General features: G+C 39.5%; 1 protein-coding gene across 8 annotated transcripts in view; it reads right to left on the bottom strand.

Annotated features, from left to right (window-relative positions):
* Positions 1–6,199: 6,199 nt before the first annotated feature.
* The window catches only part of SCML2 (Scm polycomb group protein like 2), a 112,318-nt gene continuing 96,168 nt past the window's right edge, over positions 6,200–22,349 (bottom strand). For 7 of the 8 annotated variants that reach the window (XM_059720887.1, XM_059720893.1, XM_059720891.1 and 4 more), the window contains 5 exons: positions 19,401–19,583; positions 16,518–16,631; positions 12,862–13,143; positions 11,982–12,145; positions 6,200–9,591 (listed from right to left, as the gene is read on the bottom strand). In XM_059720887.1, coding sequence (XP_059576870.1) covers positions 9,466–9,591; positions 11,982–12,145; positions 12,862–13,143; positions 16,518–16,631; positions 19,401–19,583 — 869 coding nt within the window. In that variant the 3' untranslated portion in view covers positions 6,200–9,465. The remainder of the gene's footprint in view (positions 9,592–11,981; positions 12,146–12,861; positions 13,144–16,517; positions 16,632–19,400; positions 19,584–22,349) is intronic. The other variant, XM_059720890.1, reaches the window with a different exon arrangement.

The following is a 22,349-nucleotide window of genomic DNA, read 5'->3' as shown; positions in this document are numbered from 1 at the left end:
GGTGAAGATGATTAGAGGCTTAGAAAAATACCTAGGCCAATTTTTCCAACTTGGATGCTTAATTGGAAGGCCTAAATCTGTATTACAGGTAGGACTTTCAAAACTATTGAGCACTGGCTTAATCCTGCTGTCACTGAAGTTAATTGGAATAAAAATTGGTTATTCCTTAGTGCTTCTGAAAATTGCAAGTTTTGGCTCCTGAATTGCAGCAGTGTGATTTTTCAGGGGAATGGGATATTTACAGTTTTACAGGTAATCAGCTCTTGAAAAATCTTGCCACTTAAAATTAGATGCCCACCCTTCTACACGCAGAAGCTGGAAAATGTTGACCAGACATTTCTGGGCACTTACCTGAACTTCAGTCCTTAACTCGCCTCTATACTCCAGGGCTTGTGTGTCACAATAACCATTAGAGGACATTTCCTACCTTAACTACCCTCATATGCCTCTTTGTCCCTGACCTCACTGCTGAGACTGTCCACACAGGTGCTTATTAGTTGTCAAGGTGGTCACGCAATGCATCCTCTGTCTCTCTCTTGCTGTTGTAACTAGAAATAAAATAATGTAATAGGCTTTGAGCTAAAGCATACCATTTTTATGTTCAGCTCAATGAGGAATGCGATCTATCTTGCCTCTTGTCCTCGAGTATTTTTGTTTAGACTCTTCCTCCTGGGCAATTATTTGAAATGTTGATCAGAAGGCTGAGATCAATCCATGCATGTCACACAACACAGAATTAAACACTTCAGCATCGTAAGTCATGACTGAATTGAAACCTGTAATATATTTCATGGATAAAGTTAACTTCAACTCACTGCACGATTACTTAACTAGTACCGATGGGGCACAGAGACCAGGAGAATCCTGTGGCTTGAACATGCTACTTCAGAACAAGATGGAGTGATTGCAATTAATAAGCGTAGTGGGTTCAGTATGGGCAAAATGGGGATAATACTGGCAAACAAACCTAGTGGTAAGTGGGTTGTGTATGAAATAATACCTAAAGTATTTTTAGGACTCTCTTCAACTACATAAACATCAAGAGTGGACATATATATGATTTAGGAACACCTCAGAGGCAAAATACATAAACTCAGTAAATAAGACTTTGCATTTCTTAAAATTTGATCTCAGAGCCTCCTAAAGCCTGACATATGTTTTGCAGAGGTTATGCATGGATTATTTGGGGGTAGAGGAGTAAGTGATATTTATCAAGGTTTTCTACAGTTTCTAAAGGAAAGAAAATCATGCAAGGTTACTACAACAGAAACACACACAGTTACAGAAACGGATCCTGGGATGCGCTTGTTTGGGTAAGAACCAACTTTTCAGTAATGGAAGACCACCATCCAACTTGAGGAGGAAGAGGAAAGCATTTTACACAGAACTTCAGGCAAAATCCAATTCAGTTATTGCTAGTGTCGGAGTTCATGGGCAATTCAAACACTTATTTTCATTCACGAGCTGGTTTATTTTCCCTACAGTAACAATGCCAAAGTAGAAAGAGGTGACCCTAGATCTACCTTCAGAGACCATTTTCTTTTCTTTTAGCCATACTCTAATTGCCCACAGCTCTACCTATGTTGAAGAGGATTTCAAACTGAAGTGCTGCAATTGTAAGGAGAATTCTATATTTTCAGCATCATTTGATGCCTTGTATCGGAAGTATCTATGTTTTATTAGGATGGATTCACATGTCCTACACTAGAATGTCTTACTGTATAAGTCATATGGCCTGTAGGGCAGGGCAGGCGATTTTGTGCGGAGGGCTGCTTACTGAGTTTTGGCCAGCCATTGAAGGCCACATGATAGGCAGCCAGGGGCAGATAAATATTAATTTTCTAAATTTTTTAACGGGGCCCCATGGGCCAGATAGAATGACCTGGCAGGCTGCATTTTGCCCACCCCTGCTGTAGGGCAATCAAGATCAAAGGGCAATAAAAACACCTCCCATCCATTCTTTTTAAAGACTGATGAAAATAGGCCACTCTCTCCACAATCCTCCTTCAGATAAGTGTAGGGGTACAGCAATCTCCCAGACATGGCAGTTTATTGAAGGTACTGTTACAAATCCAATAATTCTTTGTATATGTAATCCTTCCATGTAAGGCCCTTTTCAAGGATCTATGCTAAGGACTATTATACCAAGCACTCATTTCTTTTCATTTGGTTGCCAGCATCACTTTTTAAATAAACAAAATGAAGCTTTCAGCAGTGGATTTAAAATAGCAAGTGAAATATTGTAATATATCAAAATGTATGAAGAATAGCAGAGTGATCCTTTTAGTTTCCTAAACACATTGCAGAGAACGTGGACATAACCACCAGATAGATACGAGATGTTTGCAATGGTTAGGAGAGACAAAATGCAAATTCAGAAACAAAATTAAAAAAATAATAATATACCTGGTAACACAGAGATGGTGGAAAATGCTTCTCACACGGTGCATCTGTGTCAGAGCAAGTATCTCAAACAGAGCACTTGCTGGCAATCCCAAGAGAAGTGGCTGGACATTTGGTGTGATCTCTACTAGTTTCTGGCTGCTAAGTTATAGTAAAAGAAGTTAAAAACACCCAATGATTTCCCAATTATTTTATAAGTTCTCCTAAAAAATTCTGTGGGTAGCACACAAGGACCTTATGAGATTAGGAAATGGCAGCTGAGTGATTGTTTTTCCCCACTCACTCACCCCCAAAACTATTAATAGAGTCTACTCCATCAAATAAAACTTTGAGTATCCCCACTTTAAAACATCCAACAAAAGCCTTCTACCACTAACTAAAGAACACCCCCCCCCCCCCAATGGGCCAAGACTTTGATACCCTGAGTTAAGTCTCTATCCTCTACCATACAAAAACATCCAAGACAAAATAAACATTAGCATTAGGTACCATATTAAGGAGCCTTGTAACATGCATTTTGTATTCCCTGCGTAACAATTAAAACTCCAGAGAGACTAGTATGGCTTCCAGGCAGATCTTGTTTATTAATGGAGAAAAAGACAGCCGTGTTTACATTAATACTGCAAGCATTTAAAGTGACAAGCCTGAATAAACATCTCTTCCACCCACCCGCATCCTCATAAGTAAATAATGCAACACCTTTAATAAAATAAACAAAAAATGGCATTTAGAAAACCAAATGAATTTACAATGTGATGCTGCTGAGTTCTGGCCTAAATCCTAAGGAGCATTTTAATATTTATACAATTATCTATAATGAATATGTTGTAGTTGTAACCATGTCATTTGCAATGATTGAAAAGCTGTATCATGAAACACTCATTTCTGTTATTCCCAGTCAACCTTCTGCTAATAAGAGTTACAGGACTACCGAGAGAGGATATTGTAGAAGTGTATCATAGTCCCTAATCATAATGCCAAGAAGTTAAATTTTAATTTTATGTCACCTCTATTAAATGCGTTGTCATATAAGAACAAGAGAAATAACACCATGGAAATGGATCAACAGCATAACCATGCTGGGAGGAAAATAACTCCCCGGTAGACAGAACATTCTATGTATAATCCTCCTTTCTGTATGTAGTCAATATATTTTGAGAGCAATGGGATTCAAAACACCCCAATTGTTTTAGCTGGATCCCAAGTTCTGTATTTTCCCCATTTTTTGCTTTGAAATTACTATTTACCTGATCAAGTTACTTCTACATTTCAAGCTGATTGTTCAGAACTGGCATCAGAACAATAGACTGCTGTGTAAGAGTAATAAAATCTGAAGTATTTTGAAGTCTACTTTTTTGGCATTAAAACCTTTGTCTTAAATATTTAGGTCTCTGCTTAATGCAGGACAGAGGCTTTGGGTGTTGTCCACCGTTTGAAAAACTAGTCAGTCAGAAAGGCCAACTACCAGCAATCAAAATTTCAAGAGAAGCTAATGAGAGCTACGGGTGCTCAAATCCACCTCCAACAGATGCAACCAAACTATGTATTAGATGCAACCAAAAAGTTCACATCTGCAGGCACATGAAATTCAAGATCCATCATTGTTTAATTGCTCTATGTAGTCTTCTGTTTGTATACATTTTAACTTAATTTTTCAACCATGACAAAAAGGGTAAATCCTGCCTTACCAATCTGCTGAGAGTAACAAGTACATGGACAAGGGGGATCCAGTATATTTGGATTTTTGAAACAAGGGGACTTGGAGGCAGCCTATATCAGGGGAGTACATCAGGGCCTGGGGGAGCATCTGCTCACCAAGGCCACCCAGGGGAGGACACAAACTGATTGAAGATTGCTTCAGGCTTGACATAAAGAAAAACTTCCTTACAAGTCAAGTATCATGGGTTTGGAACAGGCTCCCCCTGGTGGTGGTACAGTCACCCACCCTGGCAATCTTCAGCAAGCGACGTGATGCCCATCTTGCTGGGGTCATCTGCCCCCAGCAGTCTTTCCTGCCCAAGTGCAGGGGGCTGGATCCAATGATCTGTAAGGTCCCTTCCAGCGCCTAACAACTATGAAACTATAAGGCCCCTCACCAAAGGATTTTTAAAAAAATGTTATTGCAGGTTTGTAGGGGAGGTTCTTTTGTAGACCAAGAGTTGGTTAAAAAACAGGAAGCAGAAGATAGGGCTAAATGGTCACCTTTCAGGATGGAGGAAGGTCAAAATTGGGGTCCTACAGGAAGCTGTGCTGGGTCAGGTTTTGTTCAACCTTTTCAATGACCTAGAAATAAGGCTGAACAGTAAAATCTCCAAATTTGCACATGATACAAACTTATTCCAGGTAGTCAAATCCCAAGATGACAGAGAGGAGCTTCAGAAAAATCTCACCAGACTGAGGGGGAAAAAAAGGCAGATAAACTTCAATGTCAGTAAGTGCAAGGTAATGCCCTTGGGGAAAATAACTCCAATTATACATACACAATGCCTGGTTTTCACTGGCTGTTATGACTCAGGAAAGAGAGACCTTGGAGTCATTGGAGACAACAGTTCTCTAAAAATTTCAGCTCAATGTGCAGTGGCAACCAAACAAGCCATTAAGAGGAGACTAGAAAACAAAACAGAACATCATCATGCCATCATACAAATACATGTTTCATCCATATCTTGAATCCTGTGTGCAGTTCTGGCCTTCACATCTCAAAAAGGATATGGTAGACTTAGAAAAGATACAGAGAAGGGCAACCAAAATGGTCAGGGATATGGACCAGTTTCCATACCAGAAGAGACTAAACAAGATAGGACTCTTCAGTTTGGAAAGGAGAAGGCTGAGGTGGGTATGACAGAAGTCTATAAAATCATGAAGGGAGTGAATAGTAACCATTTTTCACCACAATACTAGAACTAGGGGACCTCCACTGAAAGTAGTAGGGGACAGGTTTACACAACATGTAGGTAACCTGTGGAACTCATTGACACAGGCATTAAGAGACAGATAGCTTAATGAAGTTCAAAAAAGGACCAGACAAGTTCATGGACAATAGATCCATTAATAGCTGTTGGGCAGAACAGTTGGGGATGCTTCCTCTGGCATCTCTAAACCAATAGCAGATGCAAGGGAGAATAATGAATAGGGGATAGATCATTTTAGATAAACCCAGTTCAATCGCTCTAAAGCGACATTCTTGCCACTATCAGACATAAAACACTAAGCTACATGGATTATTGGCCTGACCTGGTATCCCAGTATGGCATTTATGTTCTAGATTTTAGAATAGATAGATATATCTCTATATATAATGAAGCACAAATATAGATTCAAGGGGTTCTTCTACAGTGCAGCTAATATACCCATTCTGATCCACATTTAATCAAGATGGATATTCAATTTATTTTTAAAAAAATCTAAAAGGTATCACCATTAAAGTTCTGGGGGGAAAAGCAATATAAAACAGTTCCAGATCATATAGAAGCTTTAAGGGATCTTCTTCCTTTACTCACTAATGGATATTTGTATGGAAACTGTGAACCATGAGTGGTGAAATACTCTATATAACTATATGCTGTAAAAATATTTACAAACTGTTCTCCTAAAAACACAGACCAGTCCCAGCACAGATATTAACTGAACTTGATAAACAAATGTTGAAGAGTGTATTCTTTAATTAAAACATTTTTGTATCACAAGTTTACATGAACTGCCAAACTCTGCAAACTGAAAGATATTATAGCAAACTGTCTGGGCAAATTTTGGTTCAAGTATAAACATATGTATGTCAAATAAAATGAACAATTGCAACACTGCACAAAAATTATTTTATTTTTTTTGCTTATAGTTAAGAACATCCAGTTGAAAATAAAGAATTAAAAATATAATCTGTTACAACACATGAATCTTGAAGCTCATGCTTGAATCTCATGCTATAATACAATGTGAAATTCTTGCCTGGTGACATTCTAGGATTTCATGTGCATGTATGCAGGCAAAACTCTTTACAAATATTTATACCAAATGGTGGAATGTATGAAAAAAGGCTGAAACTCCATTGTTCCATAAAAGCCTTGTATAAAATAGAAAATTTAAACATCTTTGTTTATACACATTATTTGGTGAATGCAAGAATGTAATTTCTGTCTGAATTACAGTATTTACCCAAATCCAAGATTACTTTGAACTTTAGACAATGTCCCAATAATGAAATTCTATACATGGAAAACTTATATATCTGTTATAATTTTCCATATTATATAGAATCGAATTATTGGAAGGATATCTTCAATTTGTCCCTGCAAAGCCAGCAGCAAGGGGCAATGAGCCAGAGCACCTTGCCCCCACCCCCCTTACCTTCCTGACCTGCCCTCTTATCCCTAGCCTGCCCATTACATGTGCTTATCCTCTGCTGCCTAACCCATCTGCCGCTTGTCACCTCTGCCCCTTCCCCCACCACTGCCTGCCCCCTTTGCCACTTAACCCCCACATCTGCTCCCCTGCCATGTGGCTCCCTTACCACCTATCCCTTGCCTTCTGTGTGCTTGTGCCCCCCCATTACTTCATCCCCTCCAGTGCCTGCCCCTACTTACCCCCCCTACACCTGTGCCTGCCACCCTACCCCCGGCACTTCTGCCCAAGCCCTACCCCTTGGGTTTCTTACCCACTACCCCTGCTGTGTGCTGCCTCCCCCACCCAGCCTTGGGCAGGTGGCAGCAGTGCTCCAGCTTTGTCTCTAGGTCTGGGGCCAAAGCCAGAGCTGAACTGTCATCTGGCCCAGGCTGGTACTGAGATCTAAGACAAGAGGTCCCCCCCCCAGGGCAGTGATTGAGGAGAAAAGCCTCATCTTAGCTTTGAGTGAATACAGTACTTTCAATACAATTTTAAGAAAGTGGTACTTTTCTTCTTCATTCAACATAATTCTCAACAGTGATTAAATATCATATAAAACAGGGGTGTTCAACCCCCGGCCCATGGGCCAAATCTGGTACACAGAGCTTAGTCATCAGGCTTGCAGGGCTCCCCAAGGGTCTGGAAATTTGACAGCAGAAAAGTAATGGCAACATTAACTGCTTCCACATTTCCAGACCCATGAACAAACCCCACACAGGGTCCATCCGACAGATTGACCCGCCACTCATTTGGCCTGCAGGCCTGGAAAATGTTGGCCTGCATGGTGGGGCACCACTGATATACACAATATACCTAACATATCTGGAGTACAATATTTTCTTTCATATATAAGCAATAACTTGAGTTGGCATCTCATAACTCAAAGAAAAAAATATACTATATTTTTCCAATCATTGTTCTGCCTCTTACTAGCTATAAAGTGTATTGTTCATTTAATATACATGCACACAAAAATATGCAAAAATAAATCAAAATACAAAACCCTTAATGTCAAATGCTTTATGGTAGTATACTAAAACAATCCTGAAAAAAACAGATGAACTGCTATATTGAATGTGTGTTGTAGTTATTTAACAAAATACTTGACAATTTGTGAACTACAAAAGGTGTGATTTTGCAGTAGTTCTGCAAAAACCTGAGGAATATTTAACTAGCAATAAGAAAGGCATTTTCAAAAAGCAATTTGTAAAAAATACTTTTTTTTTTACTAGATGCTTTCATATAAAAAGGCAATAAGAAATATAATAAAACCTACCCTTTTAGGACTACACCTTTCCTAGTAAGTAGTTCTTTATCACTTGCACTATTACATACAGTACATTCAGTTTCCTACACAGAAAATGTACATTCTTGTCCCTGATGTTTATTTGATTGGCAGTGACAGCAAATTGTTTTACTATCAGCACTCATTCTGTAGCTTATATAAACAGCACCAAGTTTATACAAAAAAAAAGTATACTGGTATGTAGTACCACTTGCACAAAATGTGGAAGTTAAAAAGAGCCAAAAAAGAATGAACATGAGAACTAAAATGTATTTTTCCAGATACTATACCAGAATAAATGGCTCAGAGCTAATCAATGTGTGAAAGGGAGTGTTGCATAGTACAAGGAACCCTCCTGTGTGAATCCATCCATTCACTGATTGTTTCTTACCCCACAGGAATGAAAAGCGAAACAGACAGTTGTTAATGAATATGAAAATAGTACATAACAAAATTTACCAGTAAAAAACTGAACTATACAGTTTCTTGTTTCCTCTGCTGCAGTGCAAAGTACCTTTTGAATACTTTAAAAAAACTGAATACATATGTACAGTATATATATGTTTGTACCACACGCGCACACGCACACACAAGCATCAATATATCCACGCCAAGCTCAGAAAAAATGGAATGTTTAAAATGTTGGTGTTCTGTTCCAGAGAAACGTCTGTTCAACCCAGAACAATCAGCTGTTCAAAACGGCTGAGAAAATGCCCTTTCCATGAAACAGACATGTTGCCTGTATAAACTGACAACATACTGTACTTTTTGTCCTCCTAATTTACCAGAGAACTGATAACCACACTTTATAAAAGCTTATATTTGTATTAAAAGCACACACAAATGAAACCATTCATATGTCTATTCCCTTTATGGAAATCTGTATAGCATAATCTAAATGAACATTACTCTCCTGGAGAACCAGTCACAGAGTATTCACTAAAAGAGATGAAGTTTACTGCTGCATCTTTAAAATTTTCTCATAATGTAAAATTTTACAGCCATCCCTGTAAAAATTATCAACACCTGATGCTGTTTTTCCTTTGGGATTCAGCTGTTTTGGTTTTGAATGTGAATGTATCAGTTGAAGTCTGTAAAAGAGAATGCATTTCTCAGTTTTCTGTGTATAGTGTCCATGAAAGTATCACTTAAAGAAAACCCCACAAACCCCCAAAACACAGTCCTAACTGCCTTTTCCTGTGTACCTTTCCAAATCAGTTCCTAAAATGTAATATAGTCCTTTTTTCTTGTTAGTAAATATTTTATCACATTTTGAGAGGAAACTTCTGCAAACCGCAAATGTTTGCAACAACAAAATACTTTTTAAATAAAGACCATGTCTGTGAACCTGAGAGGTAAGTCTGGTATGAACACACAGATTATTGTGTTCCCACTGGCTAGTACTTTCCTTGTTTAAGTCTGTCAATGTGGTAGCATAGCTTTAATGCCGGCCCCAACTTCAGTCCCATATATTTCATTATCATATCACTCCTCAGCAACAGTAGTGCTTTCCCATCAATTTCCTGTAAAAGGAAGAGAATAAATACAATAATGCATAAATGCTTTAACATGATGCACAATAAAACTGAAATGAACAATGCATTTATTTGTATATAAATCAGTAATTAACTATAGTTTAATACATCAGTAAACTATTAAACTAAAATTTTGTTTAATTTTTTTTAGTGTTTTCTAATGTACCTTTTTCTATGTATTTGAGATGCTGCACATATTTACATCTGAAATTGAGCAAATGGCCCAGAAAGCCAGCTCCTCTAATCAAAACAAAAGGAACTGGGACAAGAGGAAAATCTAAAGATGAAGGCCAATCTGGTTAAAGATACAATGACCCACACACTGAGGCCTTGCACTGAACCTTGAAAACAGCTGTACAGGGACACAGACAACACACAGAGAGGAAGAGAATAGCACATCACCCAGGTCTGTGAAATAAGACAGATCTATGTCTGGTTGAAACCAGATGGAACGTTAGGATCAAGAACAAGGACAACCAGACAAATTTCAACTGCCTTGAAGAGAAACTGCTGAAATGTGACAGATGTAGACTATTAAGAGCTTTACATAATACTGATAATTCAGCAAGTGTTTCCTTACAACTACATAATGAAATCTGTGCTCATTTTTAAATACAGTAGGCTGATAAAAAACACATGAAATATAATACAAAACTGTAAAGAAAAATAAAAGGGAAATTTGATAAAGGAAACAATGCTTTGAAATTCCCTCTAACCTAGTTTACTCCTAGGTCCAATCACGTTTTTAATTGTTTAATTGTTAATTTAGCCGTTGTGATTAACAACCAGTGAAAAGGAAGTGCAAACTACCATCAAATAATATTTGGCACGATTTTACAGCCAGAGTAACCTGATGTAAAGGAATAAATGCAACTCAAAACAGCACAGAATTTGGCCTATTGGGTCTTGGAAGTTGGTGCTTAGCCTTCAGGGGCTGAAGCCCACCAGCAGGTGGTTAGCAGTCACTAGTCTACCTGGGAGGTTGGGAACCAGATGCAATTGATGACTAGGGATCTTCATTTTCTCTGGAAAAAAAAAAAATCCCCAATTTTTGGATTAAAAAGATTACCCCAAAATCCACATTTTTTCCATGACTAGAATGAAATGCCTTTATATATATAAGGCATTTCATTCTGGTCACAGAAAAAAATGTGGATTTTGGGGTACTCTTTTTAATCCAAAAATTGGGGATTTTTTTTTTTTTTTATATATGAGGCATTTCATTCTAATCACAGAAAAAAGTGGATTTGGGGGTACTTTTTAAATCCAAAAATTGGGGATTTTTTCTTTAATCGGAGAAAAAAAGGATTCTTGCTAGTGACTCAGGAATAATGGCAGAGCTATAAAGAGACCTAAGAGACCCAGAGACAGAGTGTAAGAGGTGAGAGGAAGTTCAGGACGACGCACACAACTTGGGTTGCTCCTCTCAAGGTCTGAAGTAAGATGGCAATTGTGGTTATGTTTGCTTGCTTGTTTGCTGTTTGCGTGCTTGCTCATTTCGTCTACTGTGGGCACAAGGTTGCCCCATGTGAAATAAACTGGCTGGATACCCTGAATATAGAGCTGACTGCCACTGATAAGGAAGCTGGGCGAGTGATTCGCTTATAGATCTACTAAAAAAAGTGCCAGCCACTTCCAGCTAGAGAGAGACTTTTTGAGGTAACAGAGCAGCTCTCTACTAAGCAGCCTGGCACGAACTAGCACAGCAAACAAAGAGCAGAGTAAACCGGGCACAGTTACAGCTGCTGAACGGAGGTTTTCCTGAATATATCATCCGGCTAGTTTTGGTGGAACTTTGCAGTTTTGCCTAAAATCATGGAAATGCTTTTTCATTTTTGTTTTAGATTTTTCTTCTAAGTAAATTGGATTTAACTATAACTAAGATGTGTATCTGACTGTTAAAATAAAGGGATACAACGACCATTCTGCAAACTGACTATCAGAACTGACCAGAAACGTTCTCAGGTGGGGGCTAGGGTTCACAAGTTTCCGAAGTCACAAGTGGATACATCTCAGTGGGCTACAGGTTCTACCTTAAAAACTACTATGGATGGTGCTCCTTGCTTGCTGCGAGAACATGGAGTGCTAGGGAACAAATACTGACCATATAACTGAGTAAGTAACAGCTATTTAGGTCAGTTGAACAAGGTCACTGCATGGAGAGAACAAATTGAGATAGCAGCTCCCAGGCTTTGTGCAGCTAGAAGGTGCTTTCTTGAGAAAGACAAATCATTCACTGTCTCTCTCAAAATGTGTTCATAGGACCTTGCTCCCATTTTGTAAATACAGTAATAGAAGGGAAAGTCACTACTAATCCCTACACAGAGTACTAATGTATTCAAGTCTAGTAAATAGGAAGAAACAGAAAGGCATCATACATGTCTCCTGAAGAGTTCTGCATGTGGGGCTAATGCCTGAGGATCAGCTTCTTTCACAAACCGCATTACTTCATCTATTGACCAGGTGGAAGGATCCTTATTCAGTACTCGGGAGGGTTCCCGCTTTAGTGCATGGAGATCAGGTCCAGTTGTGGAACTTGCAGCTTAAAGGGAATTATTGAAAAAAGGAAGAAACACTGAAAGTCACTACAGGAAGAATACATTTAATGAGAAATCAGATGTTCTTGGTGACCTGTCTTAGTAGCAGCTTCTATTTTCCCAGTGGATCATCCTGGCCCATAGCACTCATTTGTTAAAATGAAAAACAGTTGATTTCCCTTCGAAAGTTTCTCCAAAAGGTTCTTCAGAAAACTTGCAGAACTGTAGGTACACAGGGTGGTATTAGTACCACATGCTATTGTGAGATACCAGTTTGAGATTCCCAAGACACTAGTGCCTAGAAATACTGTGGAAGTAAGGCATGCTCTCTAGGGGAAGTGAACCTTTAGCACCCGAGGAGCTCCAGAAAGAAACTGTAACCAGCACTCTCCACCTTAGTCTTTGACAACTGAGAGAAGACCAGAGAGCAGGCAACATGTTTCTGGCTTGTACAGCTGCATTAAATTTAACATGCTTAAATTCCATTTGGCAACAGCATCATGAAAAAGCCAGGGCAGTGTGGCATTTTATAAACTGATTCAGAGAGGCATGAGCTTCTGTGGGCTACTGCCTACTTTGTCAGATGCTATGAATGGACCCCTCTCGCATGCAAAGTTTTGGACGTCAGAGCACTTTAGCTCATCATCCATAACCCGATGACTTTGCATACTGCTAAAAAACAGTTAGCAACTATTTTTGAAAGATTAAGCGTATATCATACCTTCAATCCTCCTCTGTATTCGATTCCTGTTGACTTCATAGTAACTGGTGTTCCCAGCAGAACTCGATGACAGCCTACGTAGGATTGGGGCTGACTTTGAGGTAGCAGTCACCGGCTGAAGGGAAGTCCTGTAATATGCTACGCTTCCTGAGCTACGATACTCAGTAGAATTTCGACAAGTTGGACTTGAAGGACTTACTGAATTGAGTACAGAATCCAGAGGGTCCTCAGAAAATCTGTGTTCTTTGGGGATGCAGTTTTCTTCATTAGGTAGTGTTTCTGCTACACATTATGAGTAACACAAACATAGACTGGTTTAGCATGCTGGACGTTGTAAACCTGTTATTTAATTATGTCCAATTTAATTCTTTAAAACAAGTTTTAAGGCTGTCACAAAGTTTTCTAACAAGCAAGTACTACTACAATTAACATTTTCCTTTTCTTCAGTAGTCAGTAAAAAGTTCCTAAAATACATGTCAAGTTATATTATTAACAACACGAATGGGTGCCATACAGTTCAATGGATCAAATAAAAATATTTATTCTATGTTCTTTAAAAGAAGAAGAGCAGGAGTAGAGAGCTAATTTCTTACCTATAAGAATTTTCTAAAGATAATAATGATAAATATGCTATCCCAGTCATAGACATCATGATCTGGGAAGCACATCCTTAGTTTAAACATTTTCTCAGAAGTAAGTATAACCATTAAGTCTGTGTTATGTTTGTTCTGTATGAAATTACTCAGTTAAGTAAAAGATCCCTCACTGAATAGTAAGTAATACAAAGAACTTAACTTCTAAACAGAAACAAATGAGCAATTATATATTTATAAATCATACTATTTTCAGAATCTGCAGCCATCATTAAAGTTAGTAGAATATATGTAATTGCCACAATTCCCACATAGAGGAAACAGTGATTTCTAAAATAATAAATATTGATCAGTGTTTTCAAACATGGGTAACCTTCTTCCCCAAATATGTAGTTCTGGTAGACACAGACTTCTGAATGTCGTAAACTAGAATTATATCTACACTAAAATATCCAAACCTATGGTTGAAAAGTACTCTTGTTTCAATAATTAGACCTATAACTTGTCAATACTACTTCTTAATCTGATGAATGGAGCGGCTATACGACAAAAAATGGCCTTTTGTCTCAAGGGTCTGAATGTTGGGTTTTTTCATTTAAAAAATTACAACTATTGAAAATTGTTAAGTTAATATATTCTGACTCAAGTATAGATTGTGATGCTATTTGAGGGAAAAAATTAGTAGGTAAAAAGCCAAACAAACCCAGCACTGGAAAAGAAGTCAGAAGGAGAAGGATGATGAATAAAGTTAGGAAAAACTTTCCACTCCAAAGAAAATTAAGGTGAAATAGCACCACAGATGATCCTCTAGCCAAAGCAGCATCTATAAGAGCTAGAAAGTCTGTTTCATACTCACTCATGTAAATTCTAAATCAATACTGCCACCCTGAAAATCTCTTTGACAGATAGGAAAACCATTTATACCCATGATGTAATCATTACTCTTTTGGAGAAGGAGGGATGCCTGGCCTCTGACAGATGTCAAAATGTCCATGCAATTGCAATCTGTGGAATTTTATGCCCATTTTTTTTTCTTTTCATTAATGTTTGAACCTATCCTGAATTAACACGTGCTAGGTAGGTAGCAAGGCTGACACAGCCACCCCTTAAGAGTCATCACCTTTAGTTAAGCACCTCCAGTCAGCAACTAGGCTGGGCATCGGACAGCTTTTCTTTTAGCGACTCTAGAATGCCCAAAGGCCACTCCTGATCTCTCTAACAAACAGTCACTGGGTCAGAGGGCTGACTCAGAACTGGAGTCTGACAATTACATCTTTCTTCACTAGTTTGGTATTATGTCCAACTTTCCCTGTATTGATGGTCTGAACAGTCTGAGGTAATAGCAGCTATGGAGAGGAGGGTGAGATAAAAAGTTTTCTTATATATTGCTGAAAGCTCCATTTCAGAATCTCCGATGTTTTAGTCAGAGTAATAAACAGACCTGGATTATACAAAGGCCTAACGATGTTTGTATGAATTCCACAGGCAGGGAGGTTGTTTTTAAAAGCTCTTCTCGGACTTAGAAATGGTAGTCAAAGGTTCTATTTAATACAAAACTGGAGAGAGATACATGCCTGCAGCAGCAGGACACATCAGTTGCAGTTTTGTTTCTTTATCCTTCATGACTTAAAAGAGAAAATTGCCCAAAGCACAATGGGCAGCAAAAGCCTGCAAAATATATCCCTGAGCAGATCCAAAGGAAGACTTCCTGCAAACATTCCATTTTGTCTTAAAAAGATATTTCAAAACAACAATTCATGAGAACAGTTTCAACAGAGCCAGAACTTTTTTTTTAGCTGATTTTTCTTGTTAACTATCCCATGACTGACTATTATAAAATTACCTCTGGATTTTCAGTGGAGGACAGTGGCTAATGGGGTTGACTGGGAAATATAAAAGGCCTCTTCAAATGCATAACACACTTTATTCAAATTTCTTAGCAAAAAGTCTAAACTTTCAGATAGGGTAAAAACATTTATTTCCCCTATAGATTTTAGTTTAAAACCAGGAAGCCACACTACTGTATAAGAATACATTAATGCATCTTACTTTTATTATGTAGTTATTTAAATCAGTACACTGAACAGAAATTGGAAAGTGACACTTATGGAAAAGCTTGTTTTGAGAGTGGAATATCCCTTCCTGGATACTGCAGTTCCAGTACTATAACCATACTGGACACTATAATTAACCAGTCTATGTTTACATTGTCAGTTTTATTTTGCTCCCATTTGGGTGCCTATATTTTCTTATATTCAAGTGAGCTATCCCTATTCATGGGCACACCCAACAGATGCCCAACTCAATTCTACCAGGTGCATTTTATGAATAAAACAATGCCTTCTTTCCAAAGCAGTTTCTAAATTTACTATGAATTTTTGTGCCCCCTACTTCTAGTATTATAAGACTAGATGAATAAGAATCCTTACTCAATCTTAAACAAATCTATTGTAATTTGAAGTGTTTTAATTGTGTCCTCTTCTCTCTAAATATAGCCATGTGACTCAATCCACAGAGATCACAACTCTCACCAATGACAATCGGATTTTCCAAAATCTTAGAACCTCTGAAAACTTTGGCTACAAATATCTAATCTAATATTGCACCTAGGCCTTTGCAAATATCTTGAAATATTAATTGTTTTTGAAACTCTTGCAAATTAGGCAGCCTACAACTACTGTTATACATCAGTTGGACAGAGACTATTTTTTACATTAGTTATTAAAGTATTTTGGTTTATTTTCTATCTTATTTTAATACAAGTTAGTATCCAATGGATTTTAATAAGTTGCTGCATACAAACAACTTCATCCATCAACTGGCTGCAAAGGGCCCTTAAATCCTGAAAAACACTAGGCAAGAGCCCAACAAAGGAACTAAAAATGTACACTAGCTCAATATTTGTGCCCCCTCACCAGTAATTGCCACCTACACATATTACATCATACAGTGAACATGCATATGCTATCAAAGGTTATGGCTAAGGTTAAACAAATTGGATGTAGTTGCTTCTCTTGTTAGAAACATTACAAATAACCCTCATGCAAAGTGATGGAGAGTTACCTTCAGATGGGTGAACTTCAGTTCTGGGCAGTTTAGGAGAAAGAGGGGCACTGTATGGTGGAGAATCCTGAGAAAAACGTTTCGTAATTCTGTTTTCTGATATTTCCTCTTTTGCTGGAAACAGAAAATTTCATTTCATGTTAGAACTAATAAAAATGGGGGGAGAGGAAAAGAAAGAGGAGAAAGACACAGAAATGAGGTGAAAGTGTCTTATATTCATTCATTGGATCTTAAGATTGTTTTCCATATTGCCTTTTCTCATCTTCTTGCAGCACAATTCACAGAAAGTTGTAGTTTACACCATGTTGAAGCATCACCCATAAGCTTTCAATAATGATTTATTAACCTGTATAGTTAATTGTTTCCGCACAAACTTTCAGGACTAAAATATATATTTGGTTTAGAAAGTTATCACCCAAATTACCTTGATTTATGTTCACCCTGAGAAGAGCTCAGAAAACCGTCCTTGATTACAAACAATATAAAGGATGCTTAATGGAATATGTATTTTATTTTTTCACCTTATCTAGAGAAATTTTGAAATTACAGCCAGATCATAGCCAGTTTAAAACATTAGCTCTATAAGCAAGGGGGAGGGGTGCATAATTGGGAGGGAGTAAGGGAAGAAGGAACATATTAGTTTTCATATAATCATCAGAAGCTTCTCACTTTAGAATCTGAAGCTGCACTAATGTCAAATATTTGTAGTTATGGCTTAATCCTTAAAATACTGGACTGGGCCTGTCATAGCACAATTTTAATATCCACTGGCCTGCTTTACTCTCACTGTCACAATTTCCATTTGTAAAATTGAAACAATGACAGTGACCTGCTTTATAAAGTGCTTTGACAGCTATAACTGAGAAGTGTTATATACAAACCAAATATAATATACCCTATAGATAGTAGTTACATTTCCACTAAAAATGTTTAACTGAAAATCAAAAGCTACAGTATTGGGAAACGTCAATTTGGCCTCCTAGACTTACTCTATTTCTGTTTTCTATTTTGGCTAGCAATGTATGGAAGTCCAAAAGACTAATACTTGTAATTCTAATGACCTTCATTATATGTGCATTGAAAGGACTCCATTTCCTTCCCTGCAATTAAGACATATGGAGCTATTCTGCCTTAGTGGGCTACTCATTCCATGTACCAGGACTAGCCAACCTTTAGCACACATGCTGTCAGTGGCATATGCAGCATGTGTGTGTGCATGCATGTGTGTGAAGGGGCAGATTGTGAAGGGGACAGGCACCACATTGGCAGATAGGATAGAGAGCAAAAAGCAGAGCAACAGATCAGGAAGCAGAAAGGGGGGGCAGCAGATCAGGCAGGATAAGGGGATCAGAGTGGTACTTGAGGAGGGTGGGGGATAATTTGTGGCACACCTGCTGAAAAGATTGATCCATACTAGCATAGAGTACTTTCAGCAGCACTTTGAAAAAAATGGTTGCTCTCCCAGCTTATAAGATTATACACTACAGTGTAAATTCTCTGGTGCTGTTAAAGGAGGAAAAGAGGGCATTAGCTCTCTTGAGCAGGAGGGAGTACTTTTCACTGTAAAGGAAATTATCGTCTTGAGTTCGTTGTATAGGGAAGTACTGCCCCTCTCTCCCCTCTTTGAGCAAGCAACAAAAAGTATTTTTATAAGTTTAATTTTCCTTGTGAGCATAAACCAAGCTAACAGAATGTGAAGTTTCAGCTTGCTGAACAAACTGATTTCTGCACATGTAAGTGCCCCATCCCCTTGTCATAGGGCACTAAGGTGCCTGCTCCTTTAAGGGCAGAAATTTCATAGAGAGGGCCCTAGGAGCCAGGCAGAAACCCCACAGATGCAGGCTGCTGTGGCAGCAGGCTAATGAGGGAATTAGCCTGCACCTGCACCTTGTCAGCTGACGGGAGGAAGGCAGGGGCCTGAGCCCATATAAGCCCTAGGGCTGGGGACTGAAGGCAGTTACAGCCCTAGCAGCTGCCAAGGGGAGTGGAGTTCATGCAGAAAAGCTCCACGAAGATACCTGGGTGCCTGTGCTGCTCCTGGTGAGACTAATGAGGTTTAGGAGCTCCTAAAGTATCCGGGGCTAGGAGGCATGCATTGTTGAGGGAGAAACTGACCCTCTTAAAGGGACAGAGTGTGACCTCCAGGGTTATGGTTGCTGATATGTTATAGCCCAGGGGTTCATATTAATGTTGTTGCTTTTAATCCGGTAAACTGGACAGAGGCTATTGGGGCACACTACCATGCAGAGCCCCAGCACCAGTGAGGGCACAGTGACAGGGGCTGCAGAAAGCCTAGCACCAGTGAGGGAGCGCAGACAGGGGCCAAGGGCGCAGGGATGACAGGAGGCCAAGCTACATCAAGGCCTCAGAGGGATGTATGAATATCACCTGCGAGGCATGGGGCATAGTAAAGGGACCGTTTTGGAGCCATGCATCTAGCCCATAAGGGCTGGGGTGTCCTGCGAGGCACTTACTTAGAAAGGGACCCAGCAAGGGGTCTAAGAACCACACAGTTTAGTGGGGTCCACCAGGACCATGACTGAATAGCAACTTGAGGGCAGCCTCCCTATCTAGCATCTATTATCTTAACCATCAAGACGTGGCAGGAGATGTGGCAGAAAAGAATAGAAGGTGCCTGTAGGGCGAAGCTGGCACGGTCACAGGGCCCTAGAGGCAACATGGCCTTCCCTAGGGACCCCACCCTGTGACACCCCTCCAAAGCAGTAACACACTAGAAGTCATTTCACTAAGAACCATAAAGCAATAGTTTTAATCGATTCCAGTTATAAGGAGGCACAGTGAAAACCAAAATAATGCAAAATCATCATAGATCCCAAAACAGCTTGAACTTGGGGGAAAAAAGCTGGTGTAATTTAGCATTACCTGGTTTACTCTTGTCATATTCTGTAGGACTGTGTGCACTCCCCATGTAAGGGCTGAAGGGCTGGCTACTAAAAAGATTATCGCACTGCAGGCTGTGACAGAGTTTCTCCAAGAACCGAAGGACAAACGATGCACTGTTTACAGAAGGAAGATTGATGGCGTGTTTTTCCCCATCAAAGGAGGCTATGAGTAAGAAGAAGATATCAAATGCCACCCAAACACCATGAAGTATAGTAAAACACCCTCCATTAGCAACAAGAGAACACAACCGGCTTTGATTTAAACTGTGCAAAGACAAAAAATAGGTAAACAATCATTCTACTATTTTACGAGTCTATTTAACAAAGAGTCTTCAAAGGGCCAGGCTCTAATCACTATTTACACCTCTTGTAAATGTAGATTATCTCTTCTGGTACTGAATTATACCAAATTAACAGAAATGAGAATCAGTCCCACAAAGTAAAATTCTAATGTTTCATTTTTGTTATTTGCTTGCTAAACAAATATTTTCAGAGAATAAAACAGATCTCATATGGTAGTAGTTTTAAACCAGGAGTTCTAGACAAACCTATTTGTTAATTTTAAAATGAACCAATGACACTATTTCTTGCATACTGTTACCCAGTAGAACTAGAATTACAACAGGAACAACTGGGTGGCTAACCCTTTGTGTTATTTAATGTCAGGGAATACAATCCTGCTGCCCTTGTGCAGATGAAACTCCCATTTACTTCAAAAGGAATTTAGCAAGCCTAAGAATCATAAGAAAATACACAATGGTACATTACATTGTTTTAAATGTCAACAGTCTATTACATACTGCTTAGACAACACAGTCTGTTGTGCTTATATATTATCTTTGCTTTCCTAAAAGAATCAACAAAAATTATACACTTAACAATACCTTTTCTTCTTTTGGCAATTATTGAGATTAGAAATTATTTAGGGCAATTTATGCATGGCCACTAGAAGCATGCCTACAATGCTTCCACCTGTGCTAGGAAAAGTGGCAGCTAAGCAGGACATATGTATTCCATATACAGTTCATATTTTTTTCAGGTTATAGTGCAACAGTTGTTTGGTGAACACCCAGGGCTGCTGTAATAGCAGGTGTTTTTTTCTGCTACAGTACGTACAGAGCATGTGTGTTGTGTTTCACAACAGGGCTAGCTAGCATGGCTCACAAAGAACGTAGACATATCCTAGGTGAACAATTTATATGAGATTACCTATGCACTCTAGATCCAGAAATATGTTTAATGTCAAAGATCACAAATCTAAGAGGTAACAAAATTAAAGTTAAACTTATGACTAAAAATATGGTCTTGAACTCTACATGCTTTCTTGCTTTTCCAGTTAACCAGCTATTTTTAGGTGAGATCAAAAATTTACTTTTTAAAAGTCCCTACAAAAATTAAGGAGAACTGCAGGAGATTACTTCCCCTGCCTGAAGAACAGAGGTACTTTCAAAGGAAAAAAAACACTAAATAAGCCATTATTCACAAAAATCTGAATGTGAATGAGCTAATCTAAAGCACTAGATTACCAAAAAGGGACAACAGTCAACTTTAAAACACAGCTAATATTTCTAATCTGAAGCAAGTTTGTAAAGGTATTGTGTAACTGAAATCAGTATAGTTAAATATAAATAATGAAATAGAAACTTGCTAATTTGCTTTAATGATGGGAAATTATGAGTTTTGAGAATAATTATATTAAAGAGAAACTCTGGCTCTAGTTTTCTATGGCAAAGGAATCACTAGGCATACTTGAGTTAATTAGACTTTGAAATCCCAACAAAATCATAAGGATTCACTGTAACACCTTAGGGTTAGCTACAAAGGGCATGTACAGACAAGGGCACATGTGCCCCTTGCAGTGCCTCAAAGCCATTTGAGATGCTACAAGAGGCACATGCAGGAACAAAAAAAGGTTCCTCGCACTGCAAATTTTCAGTGCAAGGAAAAAATTAGACCCCTGGATATCCACGGGTCAAAAAATACCCCGGTAGAAGAAAGCGGGGTAGGGCATGGTCCCTGGCCATGACCTGAGGAAATGGAGGCTCGGGTCCTCCACAGAGCCCCTCTGGCAGAGAGCCCCCCAGATCACTGCCCACCCAGTACCATCCCCTGGCCACTCTCCCAGCCCCCCAAATCACTGCCCCACCTGGTCCCATCCCCTGTCCATTCCCCCCAGCCCCTCCGAATTGCTGCCCTACCCAGCCCCAGCCCGCTCCCCCAGGCCCCCTGATGGCTGCCCCACCTGGCCCCCCAGCCTTCCAGCACTTAAAAAAAAAAAAAAAAAAAAAGAAGCAGCCCCATACTCACCAGCTGTAGCAGTGGCCATCAGGGCCTCGTGGTAGAGCCCCACTGCGCTGCACAGGGGGCAGCAGGGATTGCCCCATCCACCTGGCACCCACGCCGCTGCATGTGTAGGCAGGGTGCCACGTGGTGCCCCATGCTGTCTGACAGCTTGGGGGTGGGGCAGGCTCTGCCATAAGGCCCCAAAGGCCCTGATGACCATTGCTACAGTTGGTGAATGCGGGGCCTTTTTTTTCCCCTGACAGTTTTCTGACAGTTCAAAGCAGGCCATCACACTGGGAACATCTTCCTGGTGATAGCTGCCCCGATGGCCAGACAGATGCACACATGGCAGCAGTAATGCACAAAGGCCAACTCTGCAGCCACAGCCCACTGGTAGCTGACCCAAAGAGGAAGATGCCTCTACTGGCAGTGTAGTCCCCATCCGGGTCTGGCAGGTACACAGCCTTGGGGCCATATGCTGTCACAGGTGGCAGCAGGTCACAGCCAGGCAGCAGCCCCCACTGCCAAACTGCTGCAGTGGGCAAAGGGCAGGGAACTCTCAGGGCTGCTACAGCACAAGGGGTAGTGTCCCCAGGTACCCATTTGCTGGGCCCCAGAAGTTCCTGAGAGCAAGCAGCCTTAAGTG

The sequence above is a fragment of the Alligator mississippiensis genome, chromosome 1, assembly GCF_030867095.1.
Source record: "Alligator mississippiensis isolate rAllMis1 chromosome 1, rAllMis1, whole genome shotgun sequence".
In the NCBI taxonomy this organism is placed as follows: domain Eukaryota; kingdom Metazoa; phylum Chordata; order Crocodylia; family Alligatoridae; genus Alligator; species Alligator mississippiensis.
Note: the sequence above shows the minus strand (reverse complement) of the source record. Positions and strands in the feature narration are given on the sequence as shown.